We start from the raw sequence: 19,224 nt of genomic DNA on the forward strand, positions 1-19,224 counted from the left end.
CTTTGGCCACTTGGAAACGAGAAAGACCGCCAGAAGTTTTCAGAGACGGAATGCTAAAACTTGTCTTACGTTGGGAAGAGTATATCAGTGTAAACGGGAATTATATTGAAAAATAAATACTGCTTTTTGTAACTAATATTTTCTGCCTTTATTCATTTTTGATTTTTATTCCAATATCTCTTTTCAATCCCATGCTACGCATATACGTGCAAATTTTATCAGCCGAGCCTCGTAACCCGTTGAAATTATGAAAATCGAAAGATTGGTTGCGAAGATATAACAGCATTTCCGAATAATAGTGATGTGGTAGATTGAGAGTGTACCTGACGCGTGCAAAAGTTAACCTTCAACCTACTAAAAAATAACCCGATTCAATTTTGAAAATCGAACGATTGATTGCAGATATATTATAAGAGCACCCCATTACACCTTCCAAAACAGCGCTCTAGGGGGATCCCGTTTGTTACCAATTGATGACGATGATTAGTCTAGCCTCGCACGAGGTGCTCGCATCACCTCACCACTTTAGCCTGACATGCAGTCAGTCCAGGGAAAGCCCATTATTATTAAATAGAAATTTAATTAATATTATTTTATTTTTCATAAATTTAACTCTATTATTTTTGTAATTCTATTCGTTCGATTGATTCGAGTCATTCAGTTCAAACCAAGCTTACACAGGGATGAGGCTCACAGCTCACAGTTAATTAATTCAATTTATTAAAGTTTATGTTTCAACCAGCAAATATCCACTACTACAAATATACATATATGTATATTTATTTATTTATATAGTCTATGACACTCAGTATCGTAAGAATTTCAACACGGGGTCATACATCTAAATCGGTTCAGCCGTTGAGCTACATACATACGGTCTACCTGCTACGGTCGAGCAAACATACATAAATACATACACCCTAAATACATTACACTCCTTTCTGGGCGGTCGTGTTAAAATTAATGAAATTATGACAAATAAATTTATTTATCAGTAGTAAGAAAGAAACTATAATATATGCTTATTTTATAAGAATATAAAATAAGAAAATATTATGGCGTCCAAATTTTATTTATTTATTTTTTTAACGAAATTTATTTTTATTAAAGATATAAATCAATTGACCTGGTAAATGCCCTGTACGAGCATTTTTGGCATGTATGTTACTTGCACCTGTTTCGTATCGTTCGCATTCCTATATAAATTCGTTTTATCTTTAATAACTAGAAATTAAATATTAATTAGCACAAAGAAACATACTGTCATCAATAAAATATAGAAAAAATACTATAAAAAATAATACGATAAAAATGTAACACCAAAAATATGTAATTTAAATCATTAAAATTCCATTTTATGAGCGCAAATGTTTCTAAAAATAAGGCAAAATATAAATAAAAAACAAAACTCTAAGATAATAATAATTATAAACTCATTTATTATAAATTCAGTATTAATTGCAATTACTGTTATCTAATAGATGTACGTATTAAAAAAAAAGCTATAATATGTAAATAGTTAAATGACGTTAATTTGTACTAATCGACTAGCAATCTGTGTCACATATTCGCCGGCGCTAAAGCGTATAGATCTAGAATAATCGGAAATAATTTTTAGTAATTATGTAAGGAATTTTGCTCTCAGAGTTATCGCTATTCACCAGTTACAGGATAAAATAGATCAACTTCGAAGAATAACAGCTTTTCAGTAAAATAAAATTTTATAAAACATGATAAAATTAAAGAATTATAAAATTTCGGGGTAAATTATATTTTGTATTTATATTATTATACGGGTGTTTCAAAAACACCTCACACTTTTTTTTTTTTTTTTGTCTTCAGTCATTTGACTGGTTTGATGCAGCTCTCCAAGATTCCCTATCTAGTGCTAGTCGTTTCATTTCAGTATACCCTCTACATCCTACATCCCTAACAATTTGTTTTACATATTCCAAACGTGGCCTGCCTACACAATTTTTTCCTTCTACCTGTCCTTCCAATATTAAAGCGACTATTCCAGGATGCCTTAGTATGTGGCCTATAAGTCTGTCTCTTCTTTTAACTATATTTTTCCAAATGCTTCTTTCTTCATCTATTTGCCGCAATACCTCTTCATTTGTCACTTTATCCACCCGACTGATTTTTAACATTCTCCTATAGCACCGCATTTCAAAAGCTTCTAATCTTTTCTTCTCAGATACTCCGATCGTCCAAGTTTCACTTCCATATAAAGCGACACTCCAAACATACACTTTCAAAAATCTTTTCCTGACATTTAAATTCATTTTTGATGTAAACAAATTATATTTCTTACTGAAATATAAGTTTAGCTTGTGCTATTCGGCATTTTATATCGCTCCTGCTTCGTCCATCTTTAGTAATTCTACTTCCCAAATTACAAAATTCTTCTACCTCCATAATCTTTTCTCCTCCTATTTTCACATTCAGCGGTCCATCTTTGTTATTCCTACTACATTTCATTACTTTTGTTTTGTTCGTGTGTATTTTCACGCGATAGTTCTTGCGTAGGACTTCATCTATGCCGTTCATTGTTTCTTCTAAATCCTTTTTACTCTCGGCTAGAATTACTATATCATCAGCAAATCGTAGCATCTTTATCTTTTCACCTTGTACTGTTACTCCGAATCTAAATTGTTCTTTAACATCATTAACTGCTAGTTCCATGTAAAGATTAAAAAGTAACGGAGATAAGGAACATCCTTGTCGGACTCCCTTTCTTATTACGGCTTCTTTATTATGTTCTTCGGTTATTACTGTTGCTGTTTGGTTCCTGTACATGTTAACAATTGTTCTTCTATCTCTGTATTTGAACCCTAATTTTTTTAAAATGCTGAACATTTTATTCCAGTCTACGTTATCGAAAGCCTTTTCTAGGTCTATAAACGCCAAGTATGTCGGTTTGTTTTTCTTTAATCTTCCTTCTACTATTAATCTGAGGCCTAAAATTGCTTCCCTTGTCCCTATACTTTTCCTGAAACCAAATTGGTCTTCTCCTAACACTTCTTCCACTCTCCTCTCAGTTCTTCTGTATAAAATTCTAGTTAAGATTTTTAATGCATGACTAGTTAAACTAATTGTTCTGTATTCTTCACATTTATCTGCCCCTGCTTTCTTTGGTATCATAACTATAACACTTTTTTTGAAGTCTGATGGAAATTCCCCATTTTTTTCCCCATTCCCCTCACACTTTTAAAAGCATATAAAAATTTATTGAGATAATTTATAGATTCGGTTGAAGTCTCATTTTCATAGCAAAACACGTTTTGATTCACGTAATTCATTATTACCAAATTCGGCCACCAGCGCTGTCAAAAAATGGATAAATTTACCAGTGCGAAACGTGTTCGCTGTGTGTTTTGGTTTCACGATTTGCTGTCAGTTAGCAACTGCAGTTGCTGACTTTTTCGTATGGTGTACGGTAGGGGTCCTCCTATTAGACATACAATTTACTTTTGGCACTAAATCTTCGTTAAGAGTGTTCTTCCACACAGAGCGGTCCGTTCTTTTTACAGGAGGCAACTGTAAATGGTATCGTTTATCTTGACATGCTTCAAAATTTTCTAATTCCTTATTTAGACGATGATGATGACCAAGGTGAACGCCATTACTATCAGGAAGTCGGGGCACCACCTTACTACCGCCTACAAGTCCGAGATTTTCTTGATACTTGATTCCGAGGTCGGTGGTTTGGTTATGAAGGTCCAATTGGATGGCCACCTACCTCCCCAGATTTTTCTTGTAAGGTCTCATTAAAGATCGGGTTTGTGTACCACTTTTTCCTGCCGATCTTCTTAAGGTAAGACTTAGAATTAACGCCGCAGCTGTAGAGCTAACGCCCGACTTGCTAGCTAAAATCTGGAATGAAATCGACTTACACGGACTATACCGATTTGAATATTATTAGATCATGGATTCCGGTGTCCTTTGGTGGTCGGATTTCAATTAACCACACATCTCAGGAATGGTCGATCTGAGACTGTACAAGACTTCCACTCATACATATCATCCTCATTCATCCTCTTAAGTAATACCTTACGGTGGTTCCGAGGAATAAACAGAAAAAGAGAGAAAGTACTTAGACGTTTACTTGAATAAAAATAATGAATCTGACTCACAATCCACTTCAAAATGGCGGCCATATGAACTTCTTAATTGTTAATATCTTTGCAACCGTTGATTTATTTAAATGTTATGTTTAAAAAAAAGTTAATCATTTTATGATAAAGAAAATGGTACCTTGTTTTTTCAAACATAAATAACTAAGTTATTGCGAAAATTCTTGAAGCGACTCGCTCTAGAATCTAGATTAAAAAAACAGTTTTCATTTCCTCCGGAATAAAATTAAATAACTCGACACTATCTCAACTGGAATAATCCTAACCTACTAAAGGGCATTTGTAAGTCTGTCGGTGTGTGTGTCCGTTCCCCTTAGCTTAGCATATAAATTCCAGTAGTCCTAGTAGTGTCATTCCGTACAACAATAAGTAATAATGCGTTCTTATAACAGGCACCGGAATGTACCGATCACCAGCGGAAAATCCCGATTCGTTAGTACGTGTCTCATGATGGTCATACTTGTTATATTACGAGGGATATTCAGAAAGTAAGGAACGTTTCCATCTGACGCCGCCAGGCGCACGCCAATCGCGTATATATTGATGTGCCGTGCTCGGCACCTCAGTGCCGAAAAAATAACCTTTTAAAAAACAAGCCCGATTAGAATGATCCAGCAGCAAGGGACTCTGTCCAGGTTCTGCGATAAAGTAGGGAGTAATAGACTCCTGCCAACTTTGCATTCCATTCCATTCCGGCACCTCAGTCAGCGTCCAGCCGTGACAACGGGAACATCTCCGCACTGCCCGTTTTTTTATATACAAATTTGAAATGTGTGCTGCAATCGAAAATCCCGCCAGTTGTGAGGTGCGGTCTGTGATTCGTTTTTTGTCGGCAAAAAACTTAAAACCAATAGAAATTCATCGGGAACTGTGTGAAGTGTACGGGAACAACGTAATGAGTGAAAGTTCTGTCAGGAAGTGTTGAATTCAGTCTAAAAATGGCCGAACAAACGTTCACGATAAAGAGAAGAGTGGACGTCCGAGCATTGTGACTGACGATCTGGTCTCCTAAGTTGACGAAAAGATTCGTGAAAACCGCCGTTTCACAATAACTGAGCTTTCTCTATGTTTCCTACAAGTTTCACGGACTGTTTGAAATTGTATCACAGAAGCTAGGCTACCACAAATTTTGTGCAAGATGGGTGCGTCACTGAGTGGTTGAGATCACAGGCGGTAGAATTCTATGACACAGGAATTTCAAAGCTTGTCCACCGCTATGAGAAGTGCCTGAATTTGTATGGTGATTATGTTGAAAAGTAGTATTTTAGTCCCTCTTTCACATGTACATAGTAAAAGGTTTTCTTGTACTTGGTTTTTTAAAATTCCAAAACGTTCCTTACTTTCTGAATAGCCCTCGTATTATATATTTATTACGTAATATATATATATATTTTTTTAATCGATATATATGCAAAATATATGTTAATAATATTTTTTTTTTATATATTTCTTTTTCTTCATAAAATAATGAACTATTACCAAAAAGTAGGTACCGATATGTAGCGATCACTAGCGGAAAATTCTAATTCGTTAGTACATGTCTCATGGTGGTCAGGTGTATTTTTATTTCATTAATAAAAGAAAGGGATTTAGTTAATATTTAAGAGTATTCAGCGGGAGAGAGTCGCTTGTGCGCAGCCATTCGGCGCATCACGCGGTACTCTCTGCATCAATCACGTGGTCCGCTTTGAGCCAATAGCAGCAGCTGAACTGGCAACTAACTCAATCTCACACGAACACACGTAAAACTAAAGGAACAAAACGGCGTCTCTAAAGCAACTTCCTGTTATCAGTATGGCTAGGGTTATGTTTCTATTAAAAACGATTAAATTCTATACTTACTCACTCTTTAAGCCTATTGGCCATTAAATATTTTTAACTACAATAGTTAAGGAATATTTAATTGCTTTGTTATTAATGATTTTCTTAATTATAATCCTTAGGTATTATTATGGAATCCAAGTTATTCCTGATTATGTTTTTTGTACTTTTTATAAATCTCCATGAAAAGTATCTGTGTAGCATTGAAAAATTTAGAATTCGTAGTCTCTAATCCATCAATTTTTCAAATTAAGTTATTTAAATTAAACGTAAAACTATAAAAGCGTTGAAATTGAATCCCAAAGTTTTCAGTTACAAAATTTAGGTTGAAAATTTATTACAAAGAATAGCTGAGTAAAAATGAACCCTAACTAAGAAAAGTATTGTATTTATTTAATAGTGATTCATGTAAAAAAGTTGAAGTTATTTTTCCAGACTGTATGCAAACATTAGTTGATGGGGGGGGGGGGTTGAAGGTGGATTTCCCCCTCAGTTAAAAAAAAAATTAAAAATCACGTTGTTTTTTCCAAATTATCTACCGAAAATGTTTTCACATTTGTTATATGCAAGTTATTTTTTGAGTGGGGTTTGGGGGCGCAGTCCCCATGTCGGTAAATGAAAAAAAAAATGGATTTTCTGTTATCAGATAACGTATATAAATTTCATGAAATTTTTTCTAAAAAACATTAAGCTCTTAACTTGGAGTAAAGTTGATAACGTCAAAAATTTTCCAGTTGAAAAAAGAACTTTGGAAATCTGGAAAACCAAAGCGCCGAGCGAAGCGAGACCGGCGAAGCCGGGCCGAGCGGCTAGTGTATATATAAATTAAGTGTATTAAATTAAAGAAAATAAATTATAGATCGATTATTAAATCGAATCTTTATATAATTAATACATTTATATGTTTACAGGTTTATACAACTTCATTAATTCATTTCATCTTCTAAAAACAATGGAGAGAGATAGTCCTGATTCGGACGTAGGTTATATCGAAGAGGATCATCCATTAAGACCTCAATTAGCAGCACAAAGTATTGCGCTTCTACAAGTACCTGAACCGAACCGCACCAGACATACGTCATTGTCATCGTCTTTTACAGATCAAGATGTTCCCATATATACAAGAGAAAGAGCTTTTATTAGCAAACAGCAGGTAATTTATTTTTATTTAAAAAATTTATTATCGTTAATTAATATAGTAGTAATAAGAAAACAATATGTATTAAAAATAATTTTATTGATTTTCATAAACGTTTTTAAAACATGCCGTTAAAATATTAGTTTCTGTTTAAAAAAAGCGGTTTGTTAGCCAATACAATCTTTTATAGGTTATAACCTTTAAACCAAACCGTTTCGTAACATTTTATACTTTTACTGAATGAAAAAGGGTATTAATTGATATTAAATCCATATGAATTAGATTGTATTTTTCTACGGCTGCATTGAATTACGCAGCTGGAACCTGTATCATAATGAGGATCATTATGAAACAGATTTTCCTTATTATACAGGTGTTCAATAAAAAAAAAATCTACTCTTTTCAAGTATTGACCAATCAGAAGCAGGTATCGTTTAATGCGTTAACTGTTTTTTTTTTTTTTTTTATTATGATTTTAATCCGATTTAGTATTTAACAGGCAGAGGTTAATTTGAAAATACACCAATAGGTAACTAAGTTTTTGTATTAACTGTTTATCCTTTTAGTTATGTCGGATTCTGAGGAAGATATTAACATCGATCGATATTAAAGAAAAGGCAAAACTTATGACTACTAACCTATTGCCACAGAAATGAATTTTTTAAAGTATTCTTAAAAAAAATTAAAGTCATATTCTGTAAACAATGTATTCAATCGTTAATTTAAGTCAGTGATCTCAGTATTTACTCAGCCGTAGAAAAAATACGGTATGTATTTATCTATAATGGTCGTTAATGCGCTCTTGTAAAGTTTACGATACTTGCCATTGATCGCAAATTTATTTACTTCGCACTCGTGCATCAATGGGTAACGTTAAAGGCTAGTTGCATAATACAGGGTTATTATAAAAGAATGGTGCGGTTTTGAACATGGTTTAAATTAAAACGGAATTACTTACAGTTTATGTTTTTTTATTTTTCAAAAATGTCGTCTCAAACATTTTTTTACATAATTAATAAATTTCAATATGTGCGCCCTTAGTAGCTCGACAAATGTCCAAACGATACTCGACTTCTCTCCAAACATTAGTTAACATTTCTTCGTTAACGGTTGTCATCGCTTCATTAATCCTGTTTTTTAAGCGGTATAGGTCGCGAATTTTTCGTGTATAAACAACGCATTTGATGTACCCCTACAAGAAAAAATCGCAAGGTATCAGGTCTGGACTCCTTGGAGGCCAAAGTACGGGTCCTTGCCGGACTATCCATCGATCTCCAAATTTTTCGTTCAAAGCGGCCGTGACCGATGCATTGAAGTGCGGGGGAGCACCGTCTTGTTGGAAATGAAGTCGATGAATGTTTTCGAGTTCATTCGGCTGAGGAAAGCAATAATCGGTTAACATGTCAAGATACGCAACTCCATTAATTATTTTTTTCAGCAAAGAAGAAAGGCCCTATTACACGATTTTTCATCACACCACACCAAACATTAACTTTAGGAGAATCGCGTTGTTTCTAGATAATTGCGTGTCGGTTTTCAGAGCCCCATGTTCCTAAATTGTGTCTGTTAACGCATCCATTCAAATGGAATGTAGCTTCGTCTGTAAAAATGATATCGTCTAAAAATGATTCGTTTTCACTTATTTTGTCCGACATTTCAACAGCGAAATCGTAACGTTTTACACCATTATCGGGTTTCAATTCCTGCAGTATCTGGATTTTATAAGCGTGTAATTTCAGTTTTTTACGTAAAACTTTGTGAACTGTTGATTTTGGAATACCTAATTCGACGCTTCGACGGGGGATGGACTTCCCAGGACTTCTAATCGCCGATCGTCTAATTAGTTCAACCGTTTCGTCCGGTACACTTGGTCTGCCGGTTGATTTCTGTTTCTTAACCGATCCAGTTTCTTCGAATCGTTTGAACCGACGTGTTATGTTATTTTTGTGTGGCGCATCTCTTCCGAATTCACGTCGAAACGTACGTTGAACTAAAATTACGGATTTAATTCAGCCATCAATAAAACACACTTTGCTTTGTATTCATCCGAGAACATAGTAACTCACTAAACTCACCGCAACAACAATACAAGAACTGACGTTGTGGTTACAACTGCTGATAAACAAATTTTTGAGTTGGAGGCGTTCAGGGATACCAATAAAACATCGAGAAATTTCCCTACAATCTTGCTATGAATTACTGAAACCGCACCATTCTTTTATGATAACCCTGTATATTATTATGAATTATAAAACTATTTTTTTTTCTATTAGAAATTAAGATATTGATTCTTGATTGATTTACTCGATCTTTCGGTATTTCTTTTATTTTTTTTGTATGTTTGTTACGCTCATGTGCGTTTCTGAATTTTAAATATATTTTTCACTAACGTTCTTTGCTATTAGGCGTCGCATTGAATGTTATAATAGTTGATAAAATTTTCCGTTTTCAATTGGCGGATGATAGACATCTTTGTTAAACGAGTGTAGAAGTGCGCAGCGGGTTGTTTCCGTCGCCGAATCACCGTTGCTGATATACCCAACACTTGGTTTTCACTTCAGATGTTACAGCACATTTTCAGTCGGTCTATTAACGATTACTGTTTTTGGATACGTCGATTTTTCACATATTACTCCATTTTAAGACTAATTTTGTCGCTGAGAGACCGTTCCAGTATTACTACAGTAAAACATCGTAGCTTTATATACTATTAAATGTTTTATGTTAATAATTTTATCTTTGTTTTCAATAAACTTATTTTTTATAGTTTTTCCCTTGTAATAATATTTTGAATACCTTTTTAGATACCCTCCCTCCAAAAAAACAAGGGTATATAGTAAAAGTATTTCTTCGACTCTCATCAGTCATTAATATTTGTTGTCCGTTGAAATAGTGTTATTTTTGACTCTGACTTAACATTCTACAGTTAGTTAACATTGAAAATTGTACCTTATATTTTATTTTAAATTTATTTTTCATTGTAGAAAATATAATTTTAAATTTAGCAAGAATATAAATATTAAATTTATCACAAAATGTGCGAAATGTACGGATCACAATACTAGTGATTTTTGTATAATATACACAACATTTTTTTGCTAGTGTAATAATTTTGTATGTATTTTTACATGACTGCCCAAAAAGAAGTGTAATATGTTTGTTTCAACGTATCAGCTGAACCGATTTAGATGTGTGACCCCGCGTTGGAATTCTTACATTAGCGGGATTGTTATAGCCTATATAAATATGCACGTATGTGTATCTGTATGTAGTGACGGCATGTAGCTAAAATTAGTGGGGGTGCTGCTCCAGTAAACTTTTTCTCTGGGCCTTTTCAACACCTTCACCGTTAAAGATTTCTGTTAAATAAAACAACTGAAAAAATGAATCAAATAGAATAGGTGTAAGCAGGATAATAATCTAATTCTACACTTTATCACATTCAAGAATGTGGTACTACCGAATAAATAGTATAATGTCAATTCAGATAATAGTTTTTAGTATTATTAGATAACTTAATAAAATGTCCGCTTAAAATCACTACAGTCCAACGATGCTTAATTTAAATTTCTATGTACACAAAAACAAATACGTAATTAGTTTTTACTAATTACCTTTTCTTTCGCCCTTCCAGCGTGTTTTTGGACAGATTTGGCAATCAAAGAGCTCTTGCTTTCCGCCATCTTCTGATCGCAACTGAAAAAACGACTAAACCACTTTCACATTCCTTTGGCCGACTAAACTAGAAAAGAGAACGAACAAGGAACGTTCCATTAACACGCGGAGTAAAAAAAAATTACCTTCCACCAGTATGCCAGGATCGGCACTACGGGAGCGACAGTGCTCTCTTTACCTCACAGCCTCGCGTGCAGCTTCCATATAAAAAGTTTTGTATCTTTATCGTAAATTGGGGGGCAGCTATTGACATTAAGCTAAGGATTACATATTGTACAAGTATAAAGAAAGAATTAAAGAGATAAGGATTCATTATATTAATTGATATTATCTATAATATCAAGAGGAAGTAGGGAGTGTTGCAATTCCACAGTGCCTATACGCGAGCCGCCACTGTGTATATGTTTAAATAAATGTAAAAAACTTGAAAACAAAATTATACTATGTACAAAATTTTCATCCGCACGTTCTTTAATTATCCTATATTAAAGAGCAATGTTTGTCATCCAAACGCCTAACGCGGTCAGAATGCGCTCATTTGAGAATCAAAGTCGATTTTAAAAAAAAAGTGCATAAAACATTCTATTTTTTTTTTTTTAGTTTTTTTTTTGATCGGTATTTTTAAAGGAAAATAACTGGTCATTGATCAGTTAACTCTTTATGTGCATTTAACATTTTCTAGGTTCTGGAAAAGACTTTATGTAACAGTTAATGTTAATGGTGAGGTAATTAAAAATTTCCTTCATTTTGTGGTAGTAAAATATATATTAATAATATTTAACTAAAAAAATATGTAAGTATAATTATGATGAACGAATAATCACAGTTAAATAAATAGAAAGAAAAGAAAAATGTGTTGAAGAGTGCATTATATATCGTAAATACATACGAATAAATACACATTCCTCAAAAATACCTTTTTCTCTCATCAAAATATTGAAAACAGTTCATATAAATATAGGTCCAAAAACGCTTTGTTATTGAGTTATGCTTAGTGAAACGATTTTGTCTAAATTTCTACTCTAAGGCTCAAATAATATTTTTATAAAATTACACCAACTTAGAGCAAAATTAGTGATTTTGTAAGCAATTTTACGTGAAAATTGAAAAAACAAATTAGTTCGAGAACTGTAGTACCGATAATTTCCGAGAAAAATATTGTAAAATCCCCAAAAATAGTTCGATAACCGCCCTTTATACTTCTATATACAAAGGAAAGGAAGTATTGTAATCGCGAAAAATTTCGGTTTTTAGATTTCAACGGAAATATCCATTTTGACCATTCCCGAATCCATTATGACTAGTTTTGGCGTGACATCGGTATAACGTACGTATGTATCTCGCATAAATCAGAAACGATTAGGCGTAGGATGTTGAAATTTTGAATTTAGGACTGTTGTAACATCTAGTTGTGCACCCCCCCTTTTGATTGCAATTGACTGGACCAAAAGTGTCTTAAAAAGTCCAAAATCCAAAGAAACTTTGAATTTTGGACTATTTCTTAATTGCAGTAATAAGCAGTTATGATTGAGAGCTTTTCAACGATATATCATAAGTGGAACTTATTTTCATTGGCCCTAGAGTTGTAGCCAAATAAAATTTTAATTAATGAAATATTTGGATCTTACAAGGAGAAGGCACATCGGTTCGAATTCGACTTCATTTCCTTTTTTATTTTTTTAATTTAATTTAAATATATTGATTTATTAATTAACCTCAACCTATTGATTAAACCTTTTATTAACCTTTGGTTGTTAAAAAACTTTTACAATAAATAATAACAATAAAAAAAATATGAAAAAAGTTATTAGTGAATTAAAATTTTACGTACTTTTCATTTTAATTCAACTATTTTTAGAGGTTAATAATTATTAATAAATCAATATATTTAAATTAAAAATAATATATGTATATGAAGTCTGATTTGAATCGATGTCTGTATGGTTACGGATTCGACACGTTCGCACTTACACCACATAACTACTTAGGGACGTGAAACATAATTAATATATAAACTAATATAAAATGCTGATACGGATACCTCAAAAAAATGTGATGCAATGTGGTGTCCACCATAATCCAATTGTATAACTTTCCACTTTATTAAAGGATTTGAGGATCGTATCTCACTTTCAAATTAAATAAGTTTAAATGAAGTACAGAAAAAAAATGTGTATATGTAATTTAATAGGCGTACAAGGAAGTTATGTGATTTCCACATTAGATTTTTAGGTTTGGTTTAAATTTGCCAAAAATTACATTAATCTTTAAGATAAAATTTGTAGAGAATTTAATTCTTAGAAAACTGTGCTATTGAAATCAATAAAAATAGAATAAAATTAAAAAAAAAATCAATTTTTATTGGAATCCAGTAAAAGTAAAAAAAAAAATTCGGAAAAATTTGCACTACAAAGGTTCTTTTAAAGTAATGTCACTTCTCTTAAAATAGTTTTAAAACAAAACCAAATTATTATCTAAAATTATTAAAAATATAATTCTGGAAAACACTTTTTTCCAATTTTTTAAGTAATATTTTAAGTAAAACCAGTAATGTATTATTATTTGTATCCGAGGTTTAGTATATAGTATTATTTGGTCTTTAGAATAAAAATATGGATGGGAATTTTTTGCTAGCTCTTTAATTTTGAAAATAAAGCATTTCCCGAGAGCTATATGTTGATATGAACATTTTTCATTAAAGTAATATCTTTTATTAAAGTAATATGTTTATAAAATATGATATTAAGAAAATTCCTGAAACACTCTGCATATAAACAAATAAAAGATTTTAATAACTATTTTAAATAACTATTTTTTTTTTTTTTTTTAGTTAACTCATAAAAATTTGCTATGCTGTATAAATCGAAATTTCATTAATAAAATAATAGAAAAACTGCGATAAAAATTTACAAAGTACCTTAAAAACTGAGGGATATGACAAACATATATTTTAATACATTTTATGTACATCCAATTTGGTATTTTAGTTAATTAATTGGTTTTAGTTACGACTAAGTTGGTAGTCCACAGCACGAAACCAACGACGCCCTTAGTAAATTAATGACTAAGTTAATGAATTAATCTAATAAGGAGATTTAACTGTCTGTAAATTAGTTTACTTAGAACTTTTATGGAAAAAATTGTTAATGTAAATCAAATTTTCTAAATTAACGTATATTATTAATTCAAGGTGTATTTTTTAAGTAAGGCTTTCTCCTTTCAAAAGAATCTGTGTTACCTTTAACCAAGAATAGATAAATAAGTAAAATAAAAATAAATAATTCTGTTTATTTAAATATAAATAACCGGTACTTACGTATTAACGCCACCGCAGCTACAGCTTTATTTAAAAACAAAGTAGTCAATCGGATTTCGGTGAAAATGAACAGTCTCTTTATTAATTTGAATAAATCGTTATTTATATATATTTATTTTATAAATATATTTAACCAAATTTAACCTACGCTCGCTTCGCTCGCTAACCTTGACTAATTAACACCGTACTTTTTTGAATATTTATTTAATAAATTCAGTAATTATTGCAATTATTTATTATTTAAATAATCGAAACACTCCTGTTAATTAGTCCGTCAAGGTTAGCGAGCAAAGCGAGCGTAGATTAAGTTTGGTTAAATTATATTTGTAAAATAAATAAATATAAATAACCATTTATTAAAATTAATAAAGAGGCTGTTCATTTTCCACCGAAATCCGATTGACTACTTTGTTTTTAAATAAAGCTGTAGCTACGGTGGCGTTAATACGTAAGTACCAAATAACCTAATGTAGATTTTTGATTGATTTAAATCTATAGCATAGTGTGCCTTGATTTGTTCAGTTTTTTACTTCCTTGTATGAAATAAAGGAAGTATTGTGATCGCGAAAAATTTCGGTTTTCAGATTTCAACGGAAATATCCATTTTGACCATCCTGAATCCATTTTGACTAGTTTCGGCGTGACGGCTATACGTATGCATTTCGCTTAACTCATAAACGATTAGCCGTAGGATGATGAAATCTTGGTTTTAGGACTGTTGTAACATCTAGTTGTATAGCTTCTCTTTTGATTGCAATTGACTTGACCAAGAAAGCCCAAAATCCAAAAAATTTGGATTTCGGACTTTTCGTAACTGGAGTAATAAGCCCTCATTATGAGATTTTCAACGATATATCATAAGTGGTACTTATTTTCATCGGTTCCAGAGTTATAGCTAAATAAAATTTTAATTAATGAAATATTTGGATCTTACAAGGGGAAAGCACATCGGTTCGAATCAGACTTCATCTCTTTTTTTTTAATTTAAATATATCAATTTATTAATAATTAACCTCCGATTGTAAAAAAATTACAGTAAATAATAATTCTATAATAACAAACAAAAAATATATAAATATCAGAAGTTATTAATGAAATAAAATTTTATGTACTTTTCATTTAAAAAAAAATATGTATATATAATTTAATAGGCGTACAAGGAAGTCATGTTGTTCACATCAGAATTTAATTTGTATAAAAATAAAATTTTTTAAACTTGTATTTCTCTTTGATCGAATTTATTCATAAATAAATTTTCTCTGACTGACAAATTTTGTTTCAAAATTTTATTTATTTGCGCTTTAACGTAGATAGAAATTTATGTTAAATTAAAAAAATTATACTTTTAAATTCAAACTTTTTGAGTTGTACAATAATTTTCTCGGATAATTATTTGATCATTAAAAATAATTTTATTTTAATATTTATGTAATTTTGTTGTGTAAAAATAAGGGCGAAATTTTTTGTTAGGCGTGTTTCAGAAACAAAGCGTTTCCGTGTATTGTTTGTATGAATTTTGTTTATGATTCGAATAATTTCTTGGAAGTTGATTTGTATGTTTAATTATATCGGTAAAATTATCAATTTAATAGTTTATATTTATTAACTATTTCCTTTATTTCTGTACATTTTAAATAAATTTAAGGTTAGGTGAACGGTTTCGAAAATATTTTAAATAACTGGGTATATAATAAGGAAGTATAAAAGGAAGTAGGTATGAAATATGACGTGAGTAACAAAGTAAACCGCAATACCACAGAATAGTACGTTTATAAAATGTAATAAAAGCAATTCCTTCAACCTTCAAAGGACATAATATCGCAGTTAAAGATTAAAAAATTAAAAATTGAGTCGGTGATTTGTCAGCCGATTATGAAATGAAAAGTAATGTGAAAAGATTAATTTTAATTAATTAAAAGCTTTAATTAACTCAAGCTTAAAATTAATTTAATTTTCAGCTTCTACTCACCCCTAAACAATTGCATATAAATAAATACATTATTCGGACTAGAAAATCTGTACGTATTATAGTTGAGGGTCGTTTAATAATTAAGAGACAAATAACTAAAACAATTGTTAATTATTCAATAAAAATGAAATTAACGCCACTTTTTAGGTTATCCCCAAGCTTTATTTAGGCACTTGTCACATTTTTCTGGTAGCTTTATTATTCTATTAATAAAGAATTACTCACATCGGTGTTTGAACCATTCTTGTAACATTCTTGACTTACTCACTGTTGTTAAAGTCTAATCCATTTAAAATCTATTAAAGAGGACTCAACAAAAAATTACTTCATGGTTCAAGATAGGGACCAGCGGCGGCTCGAGAGGCACTATGGAACTGCAACTCTCCCTACTTCCACTTGATATTATCGGTAAAATTTAATATAATGAATATTTTTTCTTTAATTCTTTCTTTATATTTGTACAATACATAATCCTTAAGCTCAATGTCAGTAGCCATCCCCCACTTTATGAAAAAGGTATAAAAATATTTGTATGGAACTGTGCGCTTCACAGTTCCAGTGACATGTTGTTTGGCTTTTGGGTGCACGCGCACATGCATGAAGCTGCGCGCGAGGTTGCGAGGGAGAGAGAGCACTATCGCTCCCGCAGTGACGACTCTGGTGTGCTGGTGGAAGGTAGCTTTATTTTTGCTCCGCGTATTTATGGAACGTTCCTTGTTCGTTCCTTTTCTAGTTTAGTCGGTGGAAGGAATATGAAGGCGGTTTAGTTGTTTTGTGAGTAGTGATCAGAAGATGACGGAAAGCAAGGGTTCTTTGATCGCCAAATCTGTCCAAAAACACGATGTAAGGGCGATAACGTAATGGGCGCTCAATGGGTTTGATACCAGAAATAACAAGGACCGCCTCTTAGAGAGATAATCGTATTGGTACCAATCGTAGATAACAATAGGAGACGTTGGGCTGTCAATAAAATATTCCTATAACATTTGTACCGCGTTCGATGAGCCCGGCCAGGTGCAGCATACAGCAGTGTAGCTTCGCATACACCATTATATAGAACAGGCATGGTTCTAAAATTAAGCCCCCAATCCGGGTGAACTGCTCTCCAAACACCGAAAAAAGCATTACATGAATTTAATACCATTAATGTCGTATATTTTAGCCATTTTTGAAGAATTTAGGTTGAACCATTCCGGAATTAATAATGAAAGAAAGAGACCGCCAATACACGTATGTACATACATCTTCCGGAAATTTATATTTTTTTGTGTTTTTTTAGATAAAGATGGTCTTGAAAGAGCGATTTACAAATGTCCCAACACCCAACATTTTGGCCCATCGGTATACTTTTCCTTTATAGCCAAAACCAATGTAGTTTTAAAAATATTTTAGAATTTTTTAGATCTCGAATTCAAATTCGAATCTAAGTTAACTAAAAGTTAATAAATTTTTAATAGTTGTTAGTTAATTTGGCGTCAATTAAAAAAAAATTGAAATATAAAGATAATTGAAATAAATATATTTTAATTTTTTATATTTTAAAGGAACTTTTTTAATTTTAATTGATAAATTGTTAATTTTTTTCTTTGCTTGATGATATCGCCTCATAAGAGCGTGGGATTTCCAAATGGAATTTTGTAGCGTATGAAAAATGCCACGCCTGACTAGGATTGAATTAATCGCCGATTTATATTCAACAGCATAAAGTTTAGTTGTATTTGTTGTAATCGGATATTTTATTTAAACATTTTCCGTTCTGATAGTCTAATATTTATTTCTTACAAAGAGGTTTTTTTTTAATAAAAAAATTTTACATATTTAAAAAAAAACTTCAATTTAGTTAAGAAAATGTTATTTTTAAAACAAATCTACATTGGCATTGAGCCATAATTTAAAAAAGCAAAAAAAAATATCATTAAATTTTACAAAATTTAAAAGAAAAAAAATGAAATTTGTGCATAAAATATTTACATAATTGGTTTGATTCTTTTCTTCCAAGGTAAAATACCAGACGTAAACGTATAACATATTCAGTTTATCAATTCCTTTACTTGGTACCTGACTGAACCTTGTTGCTTCAATGGAATGTATTATTTACATTAATGTAATCGAGCTATTGATATAGATGTTGTTCATATTTAGCTTACAGCCAAATCAAATAGGTTAATGTGAATATTTGTGAAATTATTTTTCGTGATAATATACTGTATATACAGAGTGTATCACGAAATTCTTCCGGAACTTTCATAAGCTATTCTACTCGTGAAAATAATGGAAAAAGGTTATATTAATTTTTTTTTTTGTCTTCAGTCATTTGACTTGTTTGATGCAGCTCTCCAAGATTCCCTATTTAGTGCTAGTCGTTTAATTTCAGTATACCCTCTACATCCTACAGCCCTAACAATTTGTTTTACATATTCCAAACGTGGCCTGCCTACACAATTTTTTCCTTCTACCTGTCCTTCCAATATTAAAGCGACTATTCCAGGATGCCTTAGTATGTAACCTATAAGTCTGTCTCTTCTTTTAACTATATTTTTCTAAATGCTTCTTTCTTCATCTATTTGCCGCAATACCTCTTCATTTGTCACTTTATCCACCCGTCTGATTTTTAACATTCTCCTATAGCACCGCATTTCAAAAGCTTCTAATCTTTTCTTCTCAGATACTCTGATCGTCCGAGTTTCACTTCCATATAAAGCGACACTCCAAACATACACTTTACAGAAACATACACTTACAGAAGAAAGTCTGTATATTTGTTTGTTTCGTTAATATCTCGACACCGGCGCCACCTAGCGGGTATAGTTTTTGAAAAAAATGTTTCTTTTCACGTTTTTTTTTTTTGTCTTCAGTCATTTGACTGGTTTGATGCAGCTCTCCAAGATTCCCTATCTAGTGCTAGTCGTTTAAAGTGTCCATATAAAGCGACACTCCAAACATATACTTTCAAAAATCTTTTCCTGACATTTAAATTAATTTTTGATGTAAACAAATTATATTTCTTACTGAAGGCTCGTTTAGCTTGTGCTATTCGGCATTTTATATCGCTCCTGCTTCGTCCATCTTTAGTAATTCTACTTCCCAAATAACAAAATTCTTCTACCTCCATAATCTTTTCTCCTCCTATTTTCACATTCAGTGGTCCATCTTTGTTATTTCTACTACA

The 19,224-nt window shown here is 31.7% G+C and overlaps 1 protein-coding gene across 1 annotated transcript in view; it reads left to right on the top strand.

Moving 5' to 3' along the window:
- Positions 1-19,224, top strand: part of LOC142319785 (facilitated glucose transporter protein 1-like) — a 291,657-nt gene that overhangs the window by 19,261 nt on the left and 253,172 nt on the right. Inside the window, exon 2 of the mRNA XM_075357465.1 lies at positions 6,869-7,110. Coding sequence (XP_075213580.1) covers positions 6,910-7,110 — 201 coding nt within the window. The 5' untranslated portion in view covers positions 6,869-6,909. The remainder of the gene's footprint in view (positions 1-6,868; positions 7,111-19,224) is intronic.

The sequence above is a fragment of the Lycorma delicatula genome, chromosome 2 (assembly GCF_047948215.1).
Source record: "Lycorma delicatula isolate Av1 chromosome 2, ASM4794821v1, whole genome shotgun sequence".
Classification (NCBI taxonomy): domain Eukaryota; kingdom Metazoa; phylum Arthropoda; class Insecta; order Hemiptera; family Fulgoridae; genus Lycorma; species Lycorma delicatula.